This window comes from Coenobita brevimanus, chromosome 33 (genome assembly GCF_032717465.1).
Source record: "Coenobita brevimanus isolate Jiangsu-jjx chromosome 33, ASM3271746v2, whole genome shotgun sequence".
Lineage (NCBI taxonomy): Eukaryota > Metazoa > Arthropoda > Malacostraca > Decapoda > Coenobitidae > Coenobita > Coenobita brevimanus.
Genome location: NC_136986.1, coordinates 45,603,204 through 45,626,732, shown reverse-complemented (window position 1 = coordinate 45,626,732; position 23,529 = coordinate 45,603,204). Strand labels below are relative to the sequence as shown.

The following is a 23,529-nucleotide window of genomic DNA, read 5'->3' as shown; positions in this document are numbered from 1 at the left end:
GCTTACAGTATTTACAGAATTTTGCTGCATGGATGGAAAACATGGTGGATCCAGGGATGTTGCCCTTGCTGCTTAGGTAACACCTCTGATTATTCACACTGAGATGAGTGTACATTAATTTGCAAATATAGATGACAGCTATACGGGCTGTTACTGTGTTTATATTTCTCCCACATAAATGGCACTAGGTTGTTTGAGAGAAAGAGGATGTGAAACCCTTATTACTTTGGAATGTGATTTGGGCAGCACCACAAAAATGTTCCTTGATTCCATAATCTGCATCTTGAAACTCTTGTTGTATGGCTCCTGATGAACTTTCAGGTAACGAGTGCTTGATTATTGGACTGGATTATTATTCAACTTGTAAATCAGCGGTTTGGGTAATTGGTCTTTCGTTGTTAATTTTCTTGATAATCACATTTAGATAAACAACTTATTAATCAGGTGCAAGTGTTTTGTAACTGGGAATGTTGATAAAATATTGTCCAACTGTCATGAGGTGCAAATGTCATGCATGTAATTTTTTTTTATGTTTATGTGTTACATCCATGAATACCATTGTCCTAGCTTTCCCTGAATCTCATGCTTCTTCCTGCCCTGCTTTCAGTGTGATTTGCATTGTCCTGCATCTGGCATGTGTCTTACTTGCCCTGTATCTTGTATGATTTCTGTTATCTGCATTTGTTATTTCTTTATGCTGTACATTTGCTGTGATTTTCCATAGTTGGTTTGCCTACACCTTACAAAGATCCCTCACCTCTTTCAGTTCACTTGTCAGCCAAGTATAGTCATATTGGAAATCGATTTGATTATTAACCAAGGAGACTCATTCCTATCTTATGACTGAGGCTTGCCAAATTTCATACAATCATGACTTAGTATTCAAGGTGTGAGAGTGGCCCAGCTCCCTCAGGTGAAAGTAAACCAAGCGTAATCTTGCACGAGGTGTGTTTTGTCGTGTCTTTAATTTTGTCTTGCATCTTGACATTTTCATGGATTGTCCTGTAATTCTGTTGTTCTTCAGTAACCACGATGTAGTATTAGAGTTGTGAGGGCACTGTAGATCCATCAAATGAATGGAAACTAAATGTAGGCAGCTTTCCTGTTATTTACTGTAGACTAAGCTGAAAAAAATGAACATAAAAATGTGAATAGCAGTGACTGTGAATTTGGCCCATAGATTATCGAGTTCCATCTGTTTTTCTTCATGCCTTACACCTTCCTTTCATAATCTCTTCCTTGTTCCCATCACACTTGCCCCTTCCCACACCTGCCTCCTCTGCCTTTCCTTTCCCTTCCCATCTATCTCCCCCTCTCCTTCACCCACACCTGCCTCCTCAGTTCTTGTTCTCACTTTTTTCCTCCTCCCTGACCCCTCCTTCCTCATCAGTTTTTTCCACCAGGCATCGGTCTAAACGATGAAGTAATGATGGACCTGAGTGACCCTGAGACAGCCTTTAACATTCAGGGTGATTCCTGTGCACCCCCATGAACCCTTTCTTTAACTTCCTGCCCCCTCTCTTCCTTGTCTTTTCCTCCTCCCATTACCTCTCTCTTCTCCTTCCTACCTCACCTTTCCCTCTCTCCTTCCTTTCCTACCTCTTCTCCCTTCTCTTTTTCTTTCTCCTAAGCACTTCTCTCCATCAGGCTTCTCCCTAAATGGTGAATTAATGATGGATGCAAGTGGCTCTGAGACAGCCTTCAGTGATGTCCAGGGTGATGCCTTTGTACCCGCTTGTACCCTTGGTGTCGGACAGAAGGCGCATCTGGTATTTGGTCAGGACATCAACTGCCTTAAGTTCTTCACTACGTATGGGCTCCAGGAGGGATACGAGCCTTTCTGTGTGTAAGTACAATACAGTATTAGGTTGGGTTAGGCCAGACAGGGTTAAATTAGGTTAGGTCTCTGTGCAAGTATGTGTTTAAATCTCTTGTGTGAAAGCCTGTGGGCAGAATATCCGTTGCATTAAGTTCTTCACTACCTGTGGACTGCAGGAGGGATATGAGCCTTCCTGTGTTGATTATACAAATATACAGGTATTTTCATTAAACTTTACATCAATGCAGATAGCCTGTTCAGTACCATGGTCGTTTTGTATTATTATTTTTGGTACAGTACCACTGTGAATTTTTATTCAGCTTACAAGAATCCTTTAATCACTTTATACATATCAGTGTGTGTCTGTCTCTGTGTCTGAGTGTCTGTACATACATTTATATATAAAAACTTACTTTTCTCCTTCCCACCAGCAACATGGAGCGACCTGTAACTTTCTGGTATACAAAAGACCAGCCCATCTTCGAAAACAATGAAGAAGTTAATGAATCCACCATCGAAGTGACGCGCATTCCTGCCGGCTCTGAAACCCCCCCCTGCCTCAAAATATCCTCCAAGATGTTCGAGCAGTGTGAGAAGGCTAACTGGGAGTTTCTCAGGATGTCATTGCCAGTCGTCTGCGATGATGTCTTTATAGAGTAAGTGTTTTATCTGTCTTTTCTCGCAAGTCACCTTAATCCTGGAAGGGGTGACCACAGGCAAATCACATCCATGTCACCCAGTCCTCTGCCATCAGGCTGACCTCTCTTTCCATCTTGCACTCGCCTTAACTTATTTACCTCTCCACCCTTTCCATTTTGTTTCATCCTCGACCTCTCCTTCCTCTCTTGTATTGTTTGTATCATTTATAAAGGCTCCGACGTATTTCATGCGTCGGCCTTGGTCAGCCAATGGTGGCTGTCCATGCTGCTCAATCTCTGGCAGCCTCCCTGTTCAGTCCCATACCCACTGAACTGTTCCCTCATCCCAGGTCTTGTTTCCTCTGCTCCAAGGAACCCGACCCATGACGATCACACCTCTCACTCTCCTGCTTCAATAAGTTTTGTGGTTCCTTTAGGTTAGATAAGCTTAGTGGAACTGTATTAGTAAGATGAGGATATAAAGTAGTGAGATAAAGGCTTGAATAAATATGACTATGGAGTACAATTGGGAAGGCAACATTTGGCAAAGGAAACAAGCTTAAATTAAAAAACATAAAGTCTTAGATTAATGAAATAAGCCATAAATGAAGGAGATTGGGTCATAGACAACTCTGAGGTGTCCCCATGGCTCACCATATCCTTGAAGACATCCAGGCAGTGTGAGAAGGCCTTTTGGGAGTTCCCCAAAGTATCTTTGTTTATAGTTTGTGATGATGTGTTTATGAAGTAAGTTTGATGGCTCCAAAATCAAGTTAGTTGGGCTCAGGTAAGTGTATGGTACTGTAATAGAACTGTATTTGTGAGAGGCTTTAGAATGGTGGAACAAGAGCCTCTGTGAATAAAACTGAGATTTAGAGGAAACACAGTTGACAGAGGAAATTGCTTAAATGAATTAAAGAAAAAAAAAGAAAAATGATGATTGAAAGTCAAAAATGAGATGCCTTCTTGTCTCACCATATCCTCCAAGTTATTTCTGCAGTGTAAACAAGAGAAGTGGGAGTCCCTGAGAGTATTGCTGTCTGTGGTTTGTGATGGTGTGCATATTGAGTTTGTGGATGTGAACTAAAAATGACCTAGAAGGGTTCAGCCTTCCCGAGTTTGTATTTCCCTCTGTCTTTAATGCTCAGTCTTGTAACCCCTTCAGTCTGGTGATATATATTGTTGGTTTATTGTTACTACCACCAGATGATTGTATTATATTCAGGTTACTGAAGGTTATATCCAATCCCTCCTGTTGGAAAAATCTCTCCAGACATAACAAAATTGCGTAGAGGTTGTGAGAATAAATTAAGAAAAGACGTTGCCAGATTGAAGGCATTAAATGCATTGAGTCCGGATGAATGGATTTTGTGTTTGGCCTTTTTTTTCTGTTTTTTTTTTTTCTGTTTCAGTTGGAAAGAACAGTTTTGCAGATTTTGTTTTTTTCCATTAAAAAAAAAATGGAGGGGATTAAATTTATTGCTCACATAGTACAATACCACTAAGGGGAACACAAGATTGGATTGTGGGTGGATGGATAAAAATGAATAAATGATGGTGAAAAACATAGCGATGTAATACAGTGGATGAAAGGCTGGTTAGCTTGATTAACACTCTGTTAGATGATTGATGGATGGATAAAAATAGATAAATAATGATGTTAAAGTGGACAGTGGTGTAGTGAGTATGAAGAGCTAAGACTGACCACTTAATCACTGCTTGGTTCACTTGTTTACATCTTGGATTACCATCTAGTGGAGTTGGGATTCAGTTCTCTCATCAGATTTTGATAAGTGTGTAAAGTTATATCCTTCAGTGTTAAAGTGGATCATGAGGCTGGAGAGGGATACTTTCACATGTTGGCACAAGTATTACTGAGCAGTTCCTCTTTTTATTTATGCAAACATCCCTCAACTCACCCCCAGTTCCCTGAAAGGAGAATGGTGGACTGCTGGATGAGGGTAACTTCAGCTGTCCATCCACGTGGTTCATTTTTGAGATGAGCATGAGGTTGAAACAATTACCTTGACTACAGTGGGTTAAACAAAATTGTATGAATGGTATTGATGGTAATGGACAGACTGATAGTAAAGATTAGTAAAGTATAAGCTTCAATGAGTGTAACTAAAAAATAGATAATCATTTCTTATCAGTTGGGAAAAAAAAGAAATTGTGTAAAATCAGTCTGCTTTTGTGTGAACAGGGAGGATGAGAAGGCCCAGAGATGGCAAGAGGTACGTAAGCGTCAACACACCATGAAGCACGGAGAAGTACAACCATCCATCGCTTTCCAGAGCTCCCTGGTTGATACTGGATTCTCTCTTTCTGATATTAAAGGTAAGGCCTCTCTCATCACCCCTTTATTCTCCCACTCACACTCGTTCTTTCAACTCACCCCTCCTGTTACATTTCCTCACACTCTTTGCCAGTACAGTCCTCCCATGTGCTTATGCTGGCATCTCTTTGTAATTTATGGGTGGGTTCTCTCTCTCTCTCTCTCTCTCTCTCTCTGACCCCTACAGCTCAGATGTTAAGTATAGGATACTCTTTCCCTCAGTCCCACCCATTAATTTATTTCTTCACTCAGATTTGTCTGGATGTGACAACTCTCTGCCTGCATTCATCCTTTAATCCTTTCTTATAAAAGCAAAAAATAGTTACCAGAAGGATATTGGATTAAGATATGTGGATTAATAGATTAACTAATTTGACAAAGCTGTATGTATTTTCCAGGTTTACTTGACATAGCTATATATAGTTTCCAAGCCTACTTGATATAGCTGTATATATTTTCCAAGTTTGCTTGATGCAGCTTTATATATTTTCAGAACTGCACTACAGCAATGAGGAGGGTGTTGAAGCTGATGAGGGCATTGCAAGAAAAGGTACCCCTGTGGAGAAACCCACATCAGAATCAGGTTGGTGAGATACTGGAGTGTCCGGCCATCTCTCTGTCTTTGTATTTATCCTTCACATTCATGTGAATATTATTATTATTTTTTTTAACTTCTGCAAATTTGTATTAAATTTTTGCTTTTATTATGTTTATTTTATTCATTTATTTATTTATTTATTGGATGGGAAGGGTTCTTCATCCTCATGGCCTCCCCCACTGACATGTGCCTCAAATGACTATCTGCACATGTAGAATCTTTGGGATGGAGTCAAGATTCTGGAGGCTTCTATCTGTAAATGATTGAGGGCGTAGCCTATTTTATTGGGCCAACTTTTGGTTAGTTTCCCCTCCTGTTAAGTGTTTTCATGCTCTGGGCCTTACTCACCCCATCCTTAGGTGTGAAAAGAGGTTTTGGTCGATGATGATATGAAATTTTTCACATCAGGCAAGCTGCCATCACCGGAGGGATCTGGCAGCCGAGACCAGACCACACCAGAGCCAAACGAGAGGAAAAAACGAGGCAAGAGTCCATTTAGGTGAGTAACCTTCACTGAGGATTGAGTATCTGATAGGCATTATGAAGCATGTATTTGTGGATGTGAGGTGAAGTAAGGATTCCTGTTTCGTGAATGGTGAATGAGTGTGTAGACCATTTCATTGGATATGAAGTTGTTATAGTTCTCTCTCTATCATGTGTTTCTTTTTTTCCATTCAAGTGGTGACACTGCCTCTCTTCTTCATCGGATGGGAAAAGAGGTCAGGATGATGATGTTGATGACATTAACCCCAGGCTTGGGGCTCGGCCGCTTACCCTCCCAGCCTGGGATAATAAGCGATTTTTGCCCCATTTTCAAAAACAAAAAAAAGAAAGAGTAAAAAACTTAACAGGAGATGAAAGTACAAACCTTTGGCTGTGTGATGATGTTATCAGTAGACTGGTAGGTAGGCAATCAACATAGTATATGTATTTTATATATATATATATACAGTATATATATATATATAAATAGATAGATGTAGATGTACTGTAGATATATATATATGTATATATATGTACAGGCATACCCCGGTTTAACGATCTAATTGGTTAGGTAAAATCGTATCGTTAGGCGGGGTATTGTATATTGGGGTACTTTTAACATGTATTTCAATGTGGACCATTTACCAGCCTTGGGTTTCCCCCCAAACATTAACAAGACAGTTAGAGAGACGTATAAACTCCTGACTAATATAAGACTAGCTTTTCATTATATGGATGAGGAGATGATGAAAAAATTGATAGTGGCCACGATTCACCCCAGGCTGGAATATGCAGCAGTAGTGTGGTCCCCACACAAAAAGAAAGATATAAACAAGATTGAGAGAATACAAAGAACAGCAACCAAGATGGTCCCCAGTCTGGTAGATCTGTCGTACAGAGAGAGGCTGGAAAAGCTGGATTTGCCTTCCTTAGAGGAAAGGAGAAGGAGAGGTGACATGATTGCAGTGTTCAGGACCATGATGGGAGTAGATAAAATTGACAAAGAAGATCTGTTTTTATGGGATAAGAGAGTGACAAGAGGACACAGGATGAAACTGAGGAAGCCAAGCTGCTTGAAGGATAGCAAGAAATTTAGTTTTCCTTATAGATGTATAGACCTGTGGAATAACCTGGACAAAGAGATCGTCCAGTCTAAAAACTTAAACGAGTTTAAAGCTAAATTTGACTTATTGAGAAACAGAGACGGGACCCCACGAGCGTAGCTCATTTCTATATCACAATTAGGTAAATACACTGTTTTCTAAGATATCTTACTGACTGCGACAGGCAGAGTGATGGTGAAGGGTGGCAGAGGGGAGGAAGTCACATGTCACCACCATACTGACATGTATACACGTGCAAAACACCCGCAATTTTTCACATTGTTTTATATATATATATATATATATATATACACACACACACACACTGTTTTCTAAGATATCTTACTGACTGTGAGGGTGGAGGGTGGGAGAGGAGAGGAAAACACCCGCAATTTTTCAAAATTTTCCAGATCGACTATAGTAGTCACCCAGGGTGTAGAGCATGTTTTGCTAGATGGTAGACTATGGTCATCACCTGGGGTTAAGGGGTTAAAGACCTTGGCTGAGGAACAGTGAATGAGTAGGAAATGGTTAGGGTTGGTGGGGAAGTGATGTGTGTGAGGGATATGAGGGAGAGTTGGATGCTGAAATGACAAAGGCTGGGTTGATGCATTTTTGTGTGTGTGTGTAAGTAATTTTTAGCTGATGTGGTTTACAGTTGGATAGTAAAATTAATTTTTGTATTTGGTGCACCAGTCAGGGTGAGGTGTGTGGTAGGGTGAAGTATGCAGCAAGTTATTTGAAATGTTGTTCCCTTGCTTCCAACAACAACAAACTGTCTAGTTTGTACTGCTCATTACCCTGCATCAAACAAGTAAATGCCCCTTCCCTCCAAGTGAGCTAACAGCCTCCTGGACCTGTATTCTTGTCAATTTAAGAGGCTGTCTAAATCCTCTTCCATAGTGACTGAAATTGCGTAGTATAGATTATTATTGTCTTATATTATGTCATCTGAATTTCTTCCATAACAGTGTTGGTTGCTAAATAAAAACAAGGATATATTGACTTAACGGATACAGAAATAAACTGATAAGGAAGAGATATCAGGGAGCCTGCTTAGCGGATGACAATGCAGAGCCTGGATAGTAACAGTGCATCCCCAGCCTCTCCTAACATGCTAAGAGAACAGCTTCCAGTATGACATCAGTAACAACCAGGAGCACAGGCAGAGTGTGTTTTGTTGTACAGGTCAGATTTGCCTCATATTTGGATATGCAGATAGGTCTAGCGGTTAGAACACACCAATTGGGGTAATGGTATAACCACAAATATAGGTGTGATTTCCAGTATGTGGCTGGAAGTTCATCATTCATTTACCTATAAATGTGCTGGACTGCAGTAACCTAGACTTTGGCATCTAAGTCTCAAAAAAAGGGTAATATGGGTTTGGCTGTTAGTGTTTTTAACATTTATTGATGTAGTTGAGTTTTGGTCATGTGTTTTGTGGATATTTTCTTTTGTGTTTTATTGTATATTTTTATAATAATTAAGATGTCTGCTGGTTACCAGTCAGCGACAGCCTAATCTTACGTGTACTGGTTTAATTGGCCCAGTTGTGGCTGGGGTTTTTTCAGTCATGTAGATGCTGTTGAGGTCAGCCCTTAAATGTGTTGGAGTATGGAAGCCAAGCTTCAGACCCTTACACCCGGAAGAGAGTAAAATGGGATTGTCTGCTACCATTCCCTGTTCAGGCATTTCAGAAGAGCTCTGGAACAGAAAATTGGACCTACAAGTAACCAGTGTTGTAGCCAGAGGGGTTGCCAGGGTTTCACTGGCCACCCTGAAATGTGCCTGGTCACTCCAAGTATCCAGAGGAATACATCAGGGGCCCTCGATAGAGTTCCTCAGGCCACCCCATAATTAGGCTTGACCAACCCTTTTTGTATAGCTGTTCTCTTAATAGTCAGTTGATTCAAAAGACTTCATGTTTAATGTGGATTATATGTGGGTATTTGAGCTCTTCACTGTATGTTTGATATTGTTCAGTCATTTAGTGTTTCTGCATGTGTTCCTGGTTGTTTTGTAGTTTTGGTGAGAGTACAGTACAGCACTGTAGTTAGCATTGCATTGGTGAGGCAGAGTAACAGTACAGTAGAATGGCTTATGTTCCTCCCTATCACATGACTAACAAAGTGGCTGCAACCACGTGTCTCTCTTACAAGCATGGATCTCATCCGCGAGGACCTCACCGAGCGCAGACTTAGGTTCAAGAGCAGGTGAGTCTGGCTGTCCTTGTCTCTGGCCCTGTACATGCAGTATACATCCAGCCCTCAGTATTCACACATTTGTCATTGGAGTTTTTGTTGTGCAAGGTGTTAGGAAAAATAAATAAATAAAACTCTAAGTACATGTAAACAAATAGATGCTAATGTCTGATGATGTTTTGGGGGGCACTGCAAAGGAAATGCCGCTACATAGTTAAATTATAACCACAGGGGCTGCTTTGGGTTAACATCAATTGTTTATGGAATTTTGCCATTCACAGGCAAGTTAGTAATGCATCTCCTGCATTTATGGCGGGCTGATTACCTGTACACTCAGTCAAAGAAGTATTAGCCCACTTTTGTGGCTGTATTGTAGGTGGCATAGGAGACCTCGTAGCACTTCTTGCCCAGCAGTTTATTTTGTTTATTACAGCTTAACTATCATTTGTATGTTTTATGTATCATCTTAAAATCAACAAAGCTTGCATCAGTAACATATAAGAGGATATTGAGTTGTAATATGTACATTAAATTGCTAAGGAAGAATGGTTATGAAATCTGCAAAGCCATTATAATACAGCCATGAGTGTCCTTACCTCTTGCCCTGTACATATATTTGGTCAAGTTAGGGATAAAAACTGGCCTCCTACTTCACTGCATTTACATCGCACTCTGGGCAAGTCTTTTACTTTCCTTCCTGATGCATTGTGATCAGAGAAGAGAATGTTTGGGTGTAATTAAAAAAGATAATAAATTACTAAGGAAGAGGTGTTATGAAGCCTCCTATACCCTGTACAATGCAGCTTTCTGAATAAAATCATCTGTGGGCAGGGAAACTTACCAAACTTCCCTCAGCTTAGGTATTTAAGCAAGCAGAGGAAAGTTAAAAACAAATGAGGTGAAATATTAGGCAGAACTTTGTATTTGTGGACAGAGAAACACACCTGACCTTACTCAGCCAAATAATATTAGCAACAAAAGAAAGTGAGAAGCAGAGGAGGTTAAATGTTGGTCACAATTTTATCCCTGACTTGACCTCATGTTATGACATTGAAATAACTACTCTGCCAGATATTTACCTCAGTGTGTAAGTGTCTAGGACAGCTGTTTATAACATACACACTTGCTTCAGTCACTAATCTTGCTGTGTGGAAGATTTTGATGTGTGGATACGGCCTCAAAAACACCCATTTGCTCACTCAGCCATGGGTGAATCATGGTAGTATTAGCACAGTTGTAAGTGGGTGGTGCTTGGACTTACTTCTCATACACTTTGGGCACAACTGATGCCAGTCCAGTTGCAAGGGATGAAGTATTTTGCTCAGGAGAATGTACTGTATTCTGTATGACCACAAACTGCTGTATATAGCCCACATGGCCATTCAGCTGTTGTGAATAGAACCCATTTACTGTAGTTTGAATCTCTTGGCCATGTGCAAATATATTAAGTTGCAAAATGGATGACAGACCCCTAAATCTGACAGACATTTATGGAATGCCCTTGACTGTTAGATTTAATAAGCTTGCATCCACATTACAATGTACAGTCAGAAATAACATTCAGGGTGTCTCAGAAAATGTGTCCCAAACTTAAAGTGTTCTTGGGCAGTAAGTGCTGTATCATTATGGGTGTAAATCTCAGCTGTCACAAAGCTACAGTTACTGATTATCGTATGGGAGAGTGATGAAGTACACCATTTCTTCCCTAAGGCTATCAGTAATTGTAGCCTCATAATGACTGAGAATTGGACACTTGTTGGTATAGCATTTATTACTCAAAATTATCCCAAGAATAACCTTAATTTTCTTGCACATTTCCTGGGGGACTGTGTGGAGAGGTCAGGCACATTCTCGTTGAGTAGTTCAGAAATTTATATTAGATGGGAGCATGCCTTCCCTTGTGTGGTTGGGTGGGGTATACTGACCTCTTGCATGACATAAGAATTAAGTGTAGTTGGCTTGTTTTTGTCTGATGGAACTGGGCCACTTCCACAACTTGAATATCGTATTAAATCATGGTTGCATGAATTCCGATGAGCCTGACTTGAGACGAGCATAAATCTCCATGGTTACTAGTCAGATCAGTCCATTCTGCCCATGTCTGACCATTAACTGCACTGAAAGGGGTTAGAAGTCTTATGTCAGGTTAGAAGAAACATGCTCTGGCAGTATGCAGTTAGCTATGTGCGTGTGTAGAGGCAGGTAAGGTTGTGTGTGTAAGTAAATAAGTAAGTAAGGTGTGTAGAGACAAGTGCATAAAGGTGAGGTGTGTTGAGGCAAGTATGAATAGGTGTGTGTATGTGTATAGGAAGGTATGTATAAGTAAGGTGTATAGAGGGAAGTACATAGTGTGTGTGTGTGTGTACAGGAAGGTATTTGTAGATAAGATGTTTAGAGGAGTACATGTAGATCTATGTGTCTAGGTGAGGATGTGTACAGGGAAGTATATATATACGTGTGTGACATGGCAGGTATAACTAAGGATGTGTACAGGGAAGTATATATATACGTGTGTGACATGGCAGGTATGACTAATATTCCTCTCCATGGTTGGCGTCAGCAGACAGTTCCACACGGCCGTCACTGCTGTAATGGCTGCCAGGTACCTCACCAGTATTGTATGCCTCTGCACATGCCACCACTCCACATATGTCAACTCTTTCCTCTCCCTTGCCGTCTTGTCTCCCTTCCATCTTGCCACTCATGTATGTTGCAGTGTAACCTTTCGTCAACCCACACCCTCCCCTTCTTGCATACCTGTTGCTTGCCCCTTCTGCCCCCTTTTACTTCCTGTCTGCTTCTTCATTTCCTTCCTCCTTGTTATCCCTCTCACTCAAAATCTCCATCTCTTACCTGCTTCTTCTTCCCCTCCCCCTCTCATTTCTACTCCATGTCTCTCAACCTCCCCTTCCCGTCCCTTTTTCATCCCTCTCCCTCTCTATTTTCATCTCCTTCCCCCCCCCTCCCTCTCTCTCTCTCTCTCTCTCTCTCTCTCTCTCATCACTTACTTTACCACTCACTGCCTTACCACAGTCTCTCATCATATTTGTATCAGTTAGCAGCAATGTTGTCTTGGCAGTACAGTATTTTTAACCCGCCCCGTCCCGACGACGTATGGGTACGTCACCACGATTTGCATTTGCCAGTCCCGGCGACATACCAGTACGTCGTGCAATTGCAAGGTCGCTAATTTGCACAATTTTCAATTTTCGCACGTGATTTTTCGTATGTATACACGGGACACCTTCCTCTATTCCTGTACAAGATACCAAGCAAGGACAATGCCTTACACTGCATAACCTCCCCCCTCCCCCCCTCACGACATTGTCTTGGCAAAGGACCTGTTACCAGTGACCTGGCTAGTAAAGTTATTCAGGGCCAGAGTGATTCCCCAATCGATGACAATGTGGAGGACAATGTTTACATAGCATTAGAAGAAGAAACAGCCAGAAATAATGATCAGGTAGTGTGGCAAAAATAGGTCAGGTATGGTGATTAGTTAGTGAGTGAAACAATGCTTATAATGCCTTTATTACTGCTTGAAAACCAATATACTGTCATACTACATATACATTCGTACCAAGTAAATAAATAAGTACCGTTTATGAGTGGATAAAATAGTTACCCTCCCATAGAACTCGTTTTCTTTGGTGCCAGCATGTTAGAAAACCCACTCAGGTAAGGAGGAACTCCTACCTGGAATGGGCACTTTAAACCTCAGGTGAGCGATTTCTCTATGAATTTTCGATGTTTCTCACCAAAAGCGAAGGTTTTAGCCAAAAAAAAAAATTTCGAAAATACCTCGGGACTGGGGGATGTCGGAGGTGCGGAAAGCCTCGGGACGTGACGGGTTAAAAGACCTTCTGTAGTTGCTTTTGTATCTCATGTCTTGTATGCTTGCCTGACTGCTAATCCTCCTCCATTTCCTTACCTTTTCTCCATACCTTCCCTAACTGCCCTCTTTTTCGTCCCTTCATCCACTTCTTTTTCTTGTTCTTTCACATTTTCATATGTGAATTTTTTTTTTCCCTTCCAGCAAGAGCTGTCAAATACAGTAGCTACTTATATATATATATACAGTACACCCTCTATAATATGGATTAATTGGAGGAACTCTATGTTGAATTATCCAAAAATCCGAATTATTGGAGCTCATATTTGCCCCTATCCCCAAATCACACCCATGCTCACTAAAACATGGCTTTTTCACAAAATCATTGAACAGTACCATATATTATTACTTTATACTCAAAGAGTGCACAATACAATAAATAAAATAGTGTCAAACCTTGATAATAAAGTCTTGCAACACAGTAGTAGAGTACAGTACACTTAACTGTACTGAGGGTACTGTGCAGTTCTTAAAAATTACATTTATTACTACACTTACCACTACAAAAAACTGTTCACGTCCACTTATCACTGTAACCCTTTTCAGACTTGTCTCGCTTAATTCGAATTTCTGTCCGAATTAAAATTATTTGTCTGGTGGTCAAAAAAGATCCGAATTAACCGATTTCCTAATTATTCGGTTTCAAATTAGAGAGGGTTTACTGTATACATATATATATATATATATATATATATATATATGTATGTATATTTAAGTGAGTGAGGGAGCAATATGACTGAGAGAGTGAGTGAGGGAGAGCAAGTACTTGTAGTTTCCACATTTCAATCACCTCAGAATTTTATTCTTGCACCATGAAGATCCTGCAGCCCAACAATTTTGAATATACTATTATTTCCATATGCTCTGAACAGTTTTATGTTAGCTTTGCCTGACTGCCATTGTGTATAACTCATAATGCAAGCAATGAAATGCAGTTGTCCCAGGAAATGTGAGAAACTTCAGGAGGTCATTCTTGAGCCATTTTAGAGTAATAATTGCTGACTCAATATGAGGCCAAACCTCAGCCATTACAAAGCTACAGTTACTGATGACCTTATAGGTGAAAATGGTCCCCTTCAGTGCACCCTCAAGGTAATCAGTGATTGTATCTCCTTAATGGCTACAGGGACCCATGTTGATTAAGAATTTTTTACCCAGAATTAGCCCAAGGATTTGAGGGCTTCAAAGATGTGTGAATGAGAGTGTGGCCCATTTAATTGGGTAAACTGTTGATAGTTCTCTGTCTATCAGGTTTTGTCTTGCTCTCAGGACCCTACCTCATTATCCTTAGGTGGGAAGAGGTCCAAAAGATGATAATGATGAAACTTCCTACATGCTTCCCAGGACACCCTGTATATAGCCATCATTATCATGCAGTCAGTGACATACATCATGGAAAATATTCCCTTGCATTTTCACTCGCTTTTCTGTACGTAATCAATGGGGTTGTGTGTCAGTATCTTCTGCATTTGGTTTATATATATATATATGTATATATACAGTACTGCATTTTATTTAGTGATACCCTATATATGAAGTTTGCAACAATATTTTAACCTTTACTGCAGATTTATCGAACTGTACGAGCACTTTATAACTATAAGTTCTGTTAACACCTTCAATCCAATGACATGTTACATGTGGTGGTGCTGCGCACCCAGGGTGTAGCAGGTGTGGCATCACAGAGGAGCCATACTAGCTCTTTCCCTGCATCTTGCTGTGGAAAGGACCCTGGTGAAGCACGGTCTACCACGAAGGGTGACGGTTCCCTGCTTGGTGTATGTACTGTGCTGTACCTGTAGGACAGCCCCATGGCAGCAGTTGTTTACCTCTTGTCAAAGGGTCTGCTTGGCCAAACAGACTGGGGTTAAGCAGCAATAACTTCTAAATGATTTTATTAAATTTGGAACAACCCTGCGTTGTGACAGGGTTAGAAACAGTCTCCAGGAACCTCTTTATAACCTGATTTCTCTCCCAGAGCCAAGGAAAATCTGTGAATAGCAAGCATAAACCAAGAAAATATGTCATAGGGTTGAAGTGGCTGAGACATTTATTGGTATTTTTGGATTAGTACAGGTACTCGCTTCAGCAGTAACAGAATGTGATTTTTTTTTAATGGACAGTAAAGAGTAATAGAATGAGTTTTTTTTTTTTTTTTTTTTTTTTTTTTCCCCCCTGCCAAAAATGATGTACATATGTAATTGTATGGTTTTTGTTTTGTGTTACACCTTGCCATGTTTATGTTGTCTTTGTGTTGTTTGTTGTTTTTATTGTTGTAGCCCCAGTCTTAGCTGGACTTGAGCTCAGTGGACTGCAGACACAAGCTGCTCTTCTCATGATGTCCACCATCCTCCTTTCTGGGAGTAGAGAGATGTTTTATAACCAGTAGCAGAGTTGTCTGGTCACATCAGTGTCACCACATGAAGGCATCTCTTCAGCACCACTGAGAGTATATAAAAAGACCAGATACTAAAATCGAGATTATGCACTGAGGGCTAAGATGCTTTATTGAGAGCTAAGATCATATACCGTACTGAGAGCTAAACTCCTGTGCCATGTATTGAGAACTAAGATAAACTCTGCAGTGATACTATTATTGACATTTTAGTTTCTTGGTGTTTTTAGATTCTTCAGCAAGAAGCGTGAGGCCAGCGCTGACCGAGCCCGCAGCAAAGGACGAACTCCAGAACCCACAGCCAACACCCTGGAGGTTCCCCGTCCAGCACGCAAGAACCGATCCCCCTCTGTTAGGCTGGGGCAGGCTGGGGATAACAGCAAACTGGTGCCTCCTGCCATACCTGAGAGACAGGTGAGTGTAAGGAGAGATGAGAAAGGAACAGGAGAAGAGAAAAGAAAAAGAGGAATGGGAGCACACAAGAAGTGTTGTCCTCAAGAACTGTGCTTCTGTGCTTACACCCTGCCTAGGTAAACTGTTTTGCCTTTGTATTTCTAATTGTACCTTTCCTTCTTGCTGGAAGTTTGCTCTCATTCAGCCAGTCCCAAAAAAGGGTGACCGTTCCCAACCCTCTAACTATCGTCCAATTGCTTTAACATCCTGTGTTTCAAAAGTTTTTGAGTCAATTCTTAACAGAAAAATTTTAACGCATCTTTCCTATTACAACCTTTTTTCTGATCGTCAGTATGGGTCCGTCAGGGATGCTCCACTGGCAGTCTTCTTACCTACCTTTCAGATTCCTGGTCATCCTCCTTTTGGGACTTTGGCGAAAGCTTTGCCATTGCACTTGACATTGGACACAGACAAACAGGAGGCAACAGACAGGTCCCTCCTGCATCCCTGAGATATAGATGGGTACCTAACATCCTTTGTAGGCTCCTTAAGTAACCCTGTTCTTGTTTGTGGCCTCATGCCCATCAGGAGGTGAACCCAGTGGAATGCAGACTGAATTTACCCTTTCTGTGCAGTTCGCCATTTTCCTTGTGAGGGATAGGGAGGGAGATGATGGATGCACGTATAACCAGGCCAGTTATACTGCATCTATCTCCAGCACTGTAGAGTACCCTGATGTGGACCTTGGAATATCAGCATCACTGATGTCATTGTCAGGTTCAGTCTTGCCAGCACCAGATAAATTTATTCAGCTTTGGAGAGATTTTTGAACCTGTAGGGATTTTATGTATACTGTATATAGCCTTCAAATGTTGACATGGAATATAAGAACTTTACTGTCCATTAACTCCGCATCTCCTTGCCCAGCAGGGAGCAACACAAGCATTAGAGGAGATGCGTGAGGAGGATCTGTTTGACGCTGAATGCCTCAAGCTGATCAACGAATATTTCTATGGTGTGAGAATCTTCCCTGGCCAGGACCCAGCTCATGTTTACATTGGTTGGGTTACAACACAGTACCACATCCATGACACTGCCTTTGACCAGTCCAAAGTACGATCCGTCATTGTGCAGGAGTATACCGAGGAAGGACATATTCAGAATGCGTAAGTACTGTGTAGAGGGAGAGAAATTGCTAGTAGAGTTGGAGAATGATTAATGAAGATGTACTAGGAGTAAGACTAGTGAACAAGGAAGACCTTTTTGATGTTAATGCCTGCTTCTGCAGTATGAGGCTTTCATGTCCAAGACACAGCTCTTGTGTACAGTGGTTAGGCCACCACACAGTACCATATCCACAACATAGCCTTTGACTAACCCGAAGTGTGATCTTCCATTGTATAGGAGTACAGTGTACTGAAGAGGGATATATTCAGAATGCCCAAGTACAGAGGGAGAGGGAGGAAGGAACAGAAGGGGAGAATTAGAGAGTGGGTTGGGAGAAGAAATAATATACAGTATAGCTAAAGGGTTGAACACAGTACCTTATCCTCAACACAGCCTTTGACCAGTCCAAAATGCAATAGTCTGTCATTGTTCTGGAGTACTGTGTGCAAAAGTGGGGATGGAGACTTATAATGGTTTAAATCTGAGGGAGGGTTGGGGTTAATTTCTCACATAATACCACTCTGGGATGAGTAAGGTTGAACACCCTCACCTTAAACATCAGGACTGAATAGCCAGGTCCCAGGCCACTGTGCCCCTGATGGGGCAGAATAGAATTGGGCGATGGATGGATGGATGGGCAGATTATTATTATTATTACTATCATTATCTGTTCTTATTGCGTCTCAGGGTTGAGCGTCACAGCTGCTACATGTTCCGTGCTGACGAGCTTCATGCTGAAGTAACCTCAGACTCTGGTGGTAAGGGTGCTTCGCAGGGCATGTTCATAGGCTGCTTCATTGACACATCCACTGGTTTCATCACCCTACAGGTAATACTATACTGTTTCTACTTGTGGCCCCAGACTCTTCACCCATTAGATACTGTCTTACTTGTCAAAGTCCATCCAGTTAGGTCCTGTTGATTTTATTTTTACTGTCTTGTGAAAGTTCTACAATATTTTGCTTTGGAGAATTTCTTTAGAGCTAGAATTATTTGATTTAACCTTCACTAACTACATCTCTTCTGGTGGGCCTGCCTAAACTAGGAAAATAATCTAGAGGGGAAAAAAAAAAAAAAAATTCAGGGGGTGAAGTAAGGATTAGGTATTTTTATATGTAATATTTCAAGATTAGTTAAAGTCAAGTTTTCTGTAAAATGAATGTGCAAAAGTGGCCACACCTTCTCCAGTGTGATGGCAAAGATACGCGCCACAAATACCGCATGGAGCCCGGCACCAAGCTGTTCCCTGGTGTCTTCCTGGAGCCCACCAGCAAGGAGGTACTGCAGATTGAATTGGGTCGTACACCAACAACATTGCCACTGAGTGCAGCAGTGTTGCAGAACAGCGATAAACATGTCGTGCCACAGATGCCCCCGAGATTGAAGGTCCAGATTCTGAGGGTAAGTTGGGATGAAGTAGATTGCCTGACTGTCTATACTGTGTTTAATAGTTTGTTTAAATGTTCTGCTCAACTTGGTGTGCATTGGCTGCTGAGTGTTGCTGTGTTATGCAACTGCAGTAAACAACAGCATCCTGAGATTGGAGAGCCAGATTCTGAGGGTATGTTGGAATAGAATTAATTGTTTGAGTGATGAAGTTCATGCTCTGGCAAAGTGGTATAGAAATGCTTGTTGTTGTGGTGCCAGGCTCATCTGGACATGAACCTATTGAACTGTCAGTTGAACTTTCCCTTCTGCAGTCCATTGTGTCTCTCAAGTGATAGTGAGAGAGTTGAAGGATGGTAATATACCAGGTACATCCAGTAAAGGCGCAGTTTAAAACTAAGGGAAATAATGATCATACAATAACATGAGCATTTAATTTTTCCCTGTATTATTCAGTAACATGATACTGTCACTCAGCTGCACAAGAGAAACTAAGTGGGTGCATTTAGGCATTGAATTTCCAGATGGCTGCTTTTGTTTACAATTCCTGCATTGTGCTTTTGTTGGTGCTGCTAAGGTTCCTTGACAAGCTGACTTACGTACAATACCTGCCTGCCTACAGCTTCAGCAGTGTGGCCAGGTGCACGCATTTCGCGCCAGGTTGGACGACTTTCAGAGATGCTTTACGCTTAAATTTGAACTGTTGCATGTTGTTCCTTTTGGAGCAGTTATAAAAATTTGAAATTATGAATGATAATCTTTCATAAGATTGTTTTAATTTGTTAATGGAAGCTTTGCTACGGTTTGTCCATGCTTTCATTTTTTTTTTTTATGACAATGCATGCATAGCAGTTGTTGATGAAAAACTGTATGTGTGATGGTGGGTGGCAATTTTCATAGGTTGATTATTAGAAATCTTTGTGTGGTTGGTAGTGGGGGCTTTCAAATTTAGACTTTGTGATAATTGTAGGTGGTTAAAATTATGAGGGGTCTTGGGGGGAATACCTCTCGGTTGGGTTAGGTTAGGATGCATTGATGTGTCCAGTTGGCAAGATCATACGTAATCTTGCTGCAGTGGGCATCTAAGACGGTAAGGCAGAAATACTGAAAAAAAATAACCATCCATCCATCCATCATCTAATCCAGTGTCGCCCCATGAGGAGTGTAGGAACCTGGGGCTAGGCAAATTGGTCCTGACATTTAAGATGAGAGTGGCCGGCCCTACTCATTCCTGAGTGACATTATGTTAGCAAAAGACCCCAACCACTCCTTGGATATAAACCTACACAGGCTCAATCCGATTGGAGCACCTTAATTACCCACTGAACAACCAGGTGCCATAATTAGGTTATTTGGTTACCACCCAGTGTATTAAATGGTTTCCTGGTATACAGGAAACCAATTGGCTTGTCACCTTAGTTTAGAGTTACCCAGGCAAAAGGAAGAAGAAAGAATGAAGTAAAGAAAGAAGAGGGAGTGTAGTCACCTGTAGGCAGAAGGAAGTGGAAAGAATGAAGGCAAGAACGAAGAGTAAGGATAGAAGAGAGGAAGGGGCAGACACCCAAAGCAGGACTACATCGTGTGAGTGGATGGTGAGCACTCTTACCTCCCTATATACAGTATATATTTTTTAGGAAAAATATGGGGGTTCCCGGAACCTAACCCCCTATTTTACATGTAAATATACATCACGTTTTAGTACGAACTTGATTCATCACAAGATTCTACAGAGCATATCTTGTGTTTTATGGAGACTCTGTTGTACAAGTAAACAGTACATTTTTTCCTCTCACTGGCTGTCTTCTGTCTCTCTCTACCCAACCTAACCTGATCTTATCTTTCTACAGCCGTATCAGTGGTCAAGAGTTCCGAATACTTCCCTACGAATTCACGCACTCAAACTCTCCGACATCCGAGGCTGGTCAATGCTGGCAGAAGACTCAGTTCCCATGTTGGCCCTTCACATTCCCGAGGAGGACCGCTGCATCGACATCCTGGAACTCATCGAAAATGACAAATTGCTCAGCTTCCACTCACATACACTGGCCCTGTACTGTGCTGTGTGTTTCCAGAGCAATTACAGAGCTGCCCACACTCTCTGTTCACACGTTGACCAAAAGCAGCTTCTCTATGCAATGAGGTCTGAGTATATGTCTGGGCCCCTCAGGATGGGATTCTACAACCTGCTCATTGCGCTGCATCTGGAGAGCTTTGCCAATACCATGTGAGTTCAGTGTGTGTGTGTGTGTATATTTACCTAGTTCTGATATACAGGAAGTGAGCTACGCTCGTGGGGTCCTGTCTCTTTTTCTCATTAAGTCAAATTTTGCATTGAAGAGATCGTCCAGTTATTAGACTGGACGATCTCTTTGTCCAGGCTGTTCCACAGGTCTGTGCATGACAAATTGTGTATGTGTGTGTGTGTGTGTTTTCCATGCCCCACTATTCACCCATCACATCACATCACATTGCACCTTTGCACTTAACACATTCCATTGCACCTTTGCACTTAGCACATTCCATACTACAGTATCATTATAATTATACCTCATCCCAGCCTACATCTCACATCATCATCATCATCATCATCTTCATTCCAACCTGATCAGTATACTTGTTCTAACCTGACAATGATGCATTACACCTTTACCCCCAGGGAGGTAACACAGAACGAATTCATCGTACCACTCAGCAACGAACTAAAGGAGATCTACATCCAAGAGGGAGCCGGCAACTCAATGTCCACCACACATACCGAATCCGTCCGACCTGTTATGACCATGTCTGATATCAGGTGAGGGATTTTTGTCTCACATTTATATTAGGTGGGGGAAGGATCCTTTATGTTCTTATCTGTCTATATAACTGCCTTATATCTGTCTCTTTGTCTTTTACCTGTCCTTTGCCTTTTTTGACCTTTAGTCTTCTGTCTGTCCATCTGTCTTTCTGTCTGTCCAAGGCCACCACCCACACCAAGTCTCTCCGACCTGTTATGTCCATGTGGGATATCAGGCAGTGGCTTTTGTTCATTGTGGTTATTTGGGTGTGAGTCAGACTGGGGTATCCTAAATGCATGGATCCTGGCAAACACTTCACACACACTGTATGACCTGGTATGACCATGTCCATATCAGGTGAGGTTCTCTTTCCATTATGGTTAAATGAGAGGTAGTCAAATGGGGGGGTAGCTGTTGGGGTTTCCTGAATTCCTTGATTTAACTGACGTTAAATGGCTTTGTTTTCATCTTGTGGAAATAAGTCACTCCCTCAACTTTAATATTAGGTCATGATTGCCTGAAATTCATTGACGCTTGCTTATGAGGAGGGAACACCTGTTGTTGATTACCAGTCAGATTCACTCCAGTCTGATTGCACATGACATTCAGCTATGCTGCTGTAATGCGTCATTGTCAGGTTAGAACAAGTATACTGAGCACTTTATTGTTTGACCAGATTATGTCCTATGTCAAGTGAGGTTCTTTTGTTTGCTTTGATCTCTTATTTATATGTCTCTAGATCTTTTGCTTTCAAATTTCTTAGAAAAACTAAGGATGTTTAGATAACTAAAGCACTTTTGTTTTAACAGACATTGGTGCTCCATGAAACTACTAACACTGTTATATTCCTCATGCATGTTGTTGATAAACCTATATTTCTTTATATGTTATGTTACAGCTTGATTTTTTGTATATTTCTTAGGTATGAGGTAAAGTTTTGAAAGTTGTTTTTCCTTTATTTAATATTTGTTTCCCCTTATTTGGTCAGTTTATAAAACCTCCATTTTGTTTTCAGTACAATACTTTCCTTTTAACAGATTTTTGCAGTCCATATATATTAGATTATACTTTTATTTTTGTTTTTTTATTTATATACTTATTTTTTGTCATTTAGTCATATAACTTGACAGCTTTTAAATTTTTTCTACCTTTATTCAGATATATTTTCTTTTATACTTAATTTTTGCACCATTTCTTGAACATATGGTGCCTCATCATTTTTTTTCTTTCGTTTGTTTAATTTTTATGTCCTTTTTTTTTCTTTTTTACTCCACCCTTGGTCCACCCTTGACTTGCGTGGTCCATTGGTGCTCTCCCGGCCTGTCCACTCGTCCCACCAACCCTGCCTCGCCCGCCTGCTGCCTGCTTGCAAATATCTGCCCTTGCCTACTACAACGACTCATGCCCACACCCTACTACTCACCACTGACCCATATCCCCATACTACACCCTGCTGTGCTATTTGATATACCCATGCCCTTAAAAATACTGTCCTCCCTGCTATGTCTGCATCTTCTTACACCCACACCCTACTTCATGTACAAACATGCTCTCTGCTTCATAACTACATCTACTCATATCTGTCCCTACACCACCTCAACACCCTGCTGTACTCATTTAATGCACCCATGCCCACATCCTGTTTCTAACCCATACACCCAAACATACATCCTGCAATGCCCACTTCATCCCATTTGCACACTCCTCCTTTTGGCACCCACTTACCATGCACACCGAATACCACATCATTTCTGTCTGTGGGTGTTCTCCTCACTTGCACATTCACCCAAAACACAACAATGACCATCGGCTTCATCCATCTACTGCTGTAAATGTTTGACCCACCCACTGCCATGCAATTGTCTACCACCTGCTAACACACACACACACACACACCCACACACCAGTCAGCAACAAAGCAGTAACCCAGACACTCTCTCCCTACACTTCACCACCTTCACCACTGGCCATCTCAGCGCCAACATTGAGACCATCAAGGGCCTGTCCTCGCCCTACTTCCCGCTGGATGTGGCCAGGGAGTTTGTTATGACTGCCCTGGCTGAAGCCGTCAAGACGAACCAAGTCCATAACCGTGACCCCATAGGTGGATCCAACGAAAACCTCTTTGTGTGAGTATTGAGTCATTTTTCACTTTCTCCTCAATTAGTTATTTTTTCATGTAAACGATAAATTGGTTATCGAGGGCCTGCATCCACTAAACAGTGCTGAAAATCACTCTAAGACCAATAGTACTTTAAGTATGTAATGTGGCTGTACAGCTTCCCATGTGGCCCATGTAGTGGCTTTAGTTAAGGCAGGCCATACATACAGGAAGTATG

The 23,529-nt window shown here is 41.3% G+C and overlaps 1 protein-coding gene across 3 annotated transcripts in view; it reads left to right on the top strand.

Annotated features, from left to right (window-relative positions):
• RyR (Ryanodine receptor) overlaps nt 1–23,529 on the top strand; it is a 186,570-nt gene that overhangs the window by 56,004 nt on the left and 107,037 nt on the right. Inside the window, exons 25-37 of one of the 3 annotated variants that reach the window (XM_080269465.1) lie at nt 1,648–1,846; nt 2,251–2,475; nt 4,661–4,794; nt 5,286–5,375; nt 5,799–5,889; nt 9,139–9,192; nt 15,698–15,881; nt 16,788–17,026; nt 17,715–17,856; nt 18,216–18,428; nt 20,261–20,637; nt 21,070–21,207; nt 23,167–23,319. In XM_080269465.1, the coding sequence (XP_080125591.1) occupies nt 1,648–1,846; nt 2,251–2,475; nt 4,661–4,794; nt 5,286–5,375; nt 5,799–5,889; nt 9,139–9,192; nt 15,698–15,881; nt 16,788–17,026; nt 17,715–17,856; nt 18,216–18,428; nt 20,261–20,637; nt 21,070–21,207; nt 23,167–23,319 (2,239 nt within the window). The remainder of the gene's footprint in view (nt 1–1,647; nt 1,847–2,250; nt 2,476–4,660; nt 4,795–5,285; nt 5,376–5,798; nt 5,890–9,138; nt 9,193–15,697; nt 15,882–16,787; nt 17,027–17,714; nt 17,857–18,215; nt 18,429–20,260; nt 20,638–21,069; nt 21,208–23,166; nt 23,320–23,529) is intronic. The other 2 variants (XM_080269467.1, XM_080269466.1) reach the window with 2 other exon arrangements.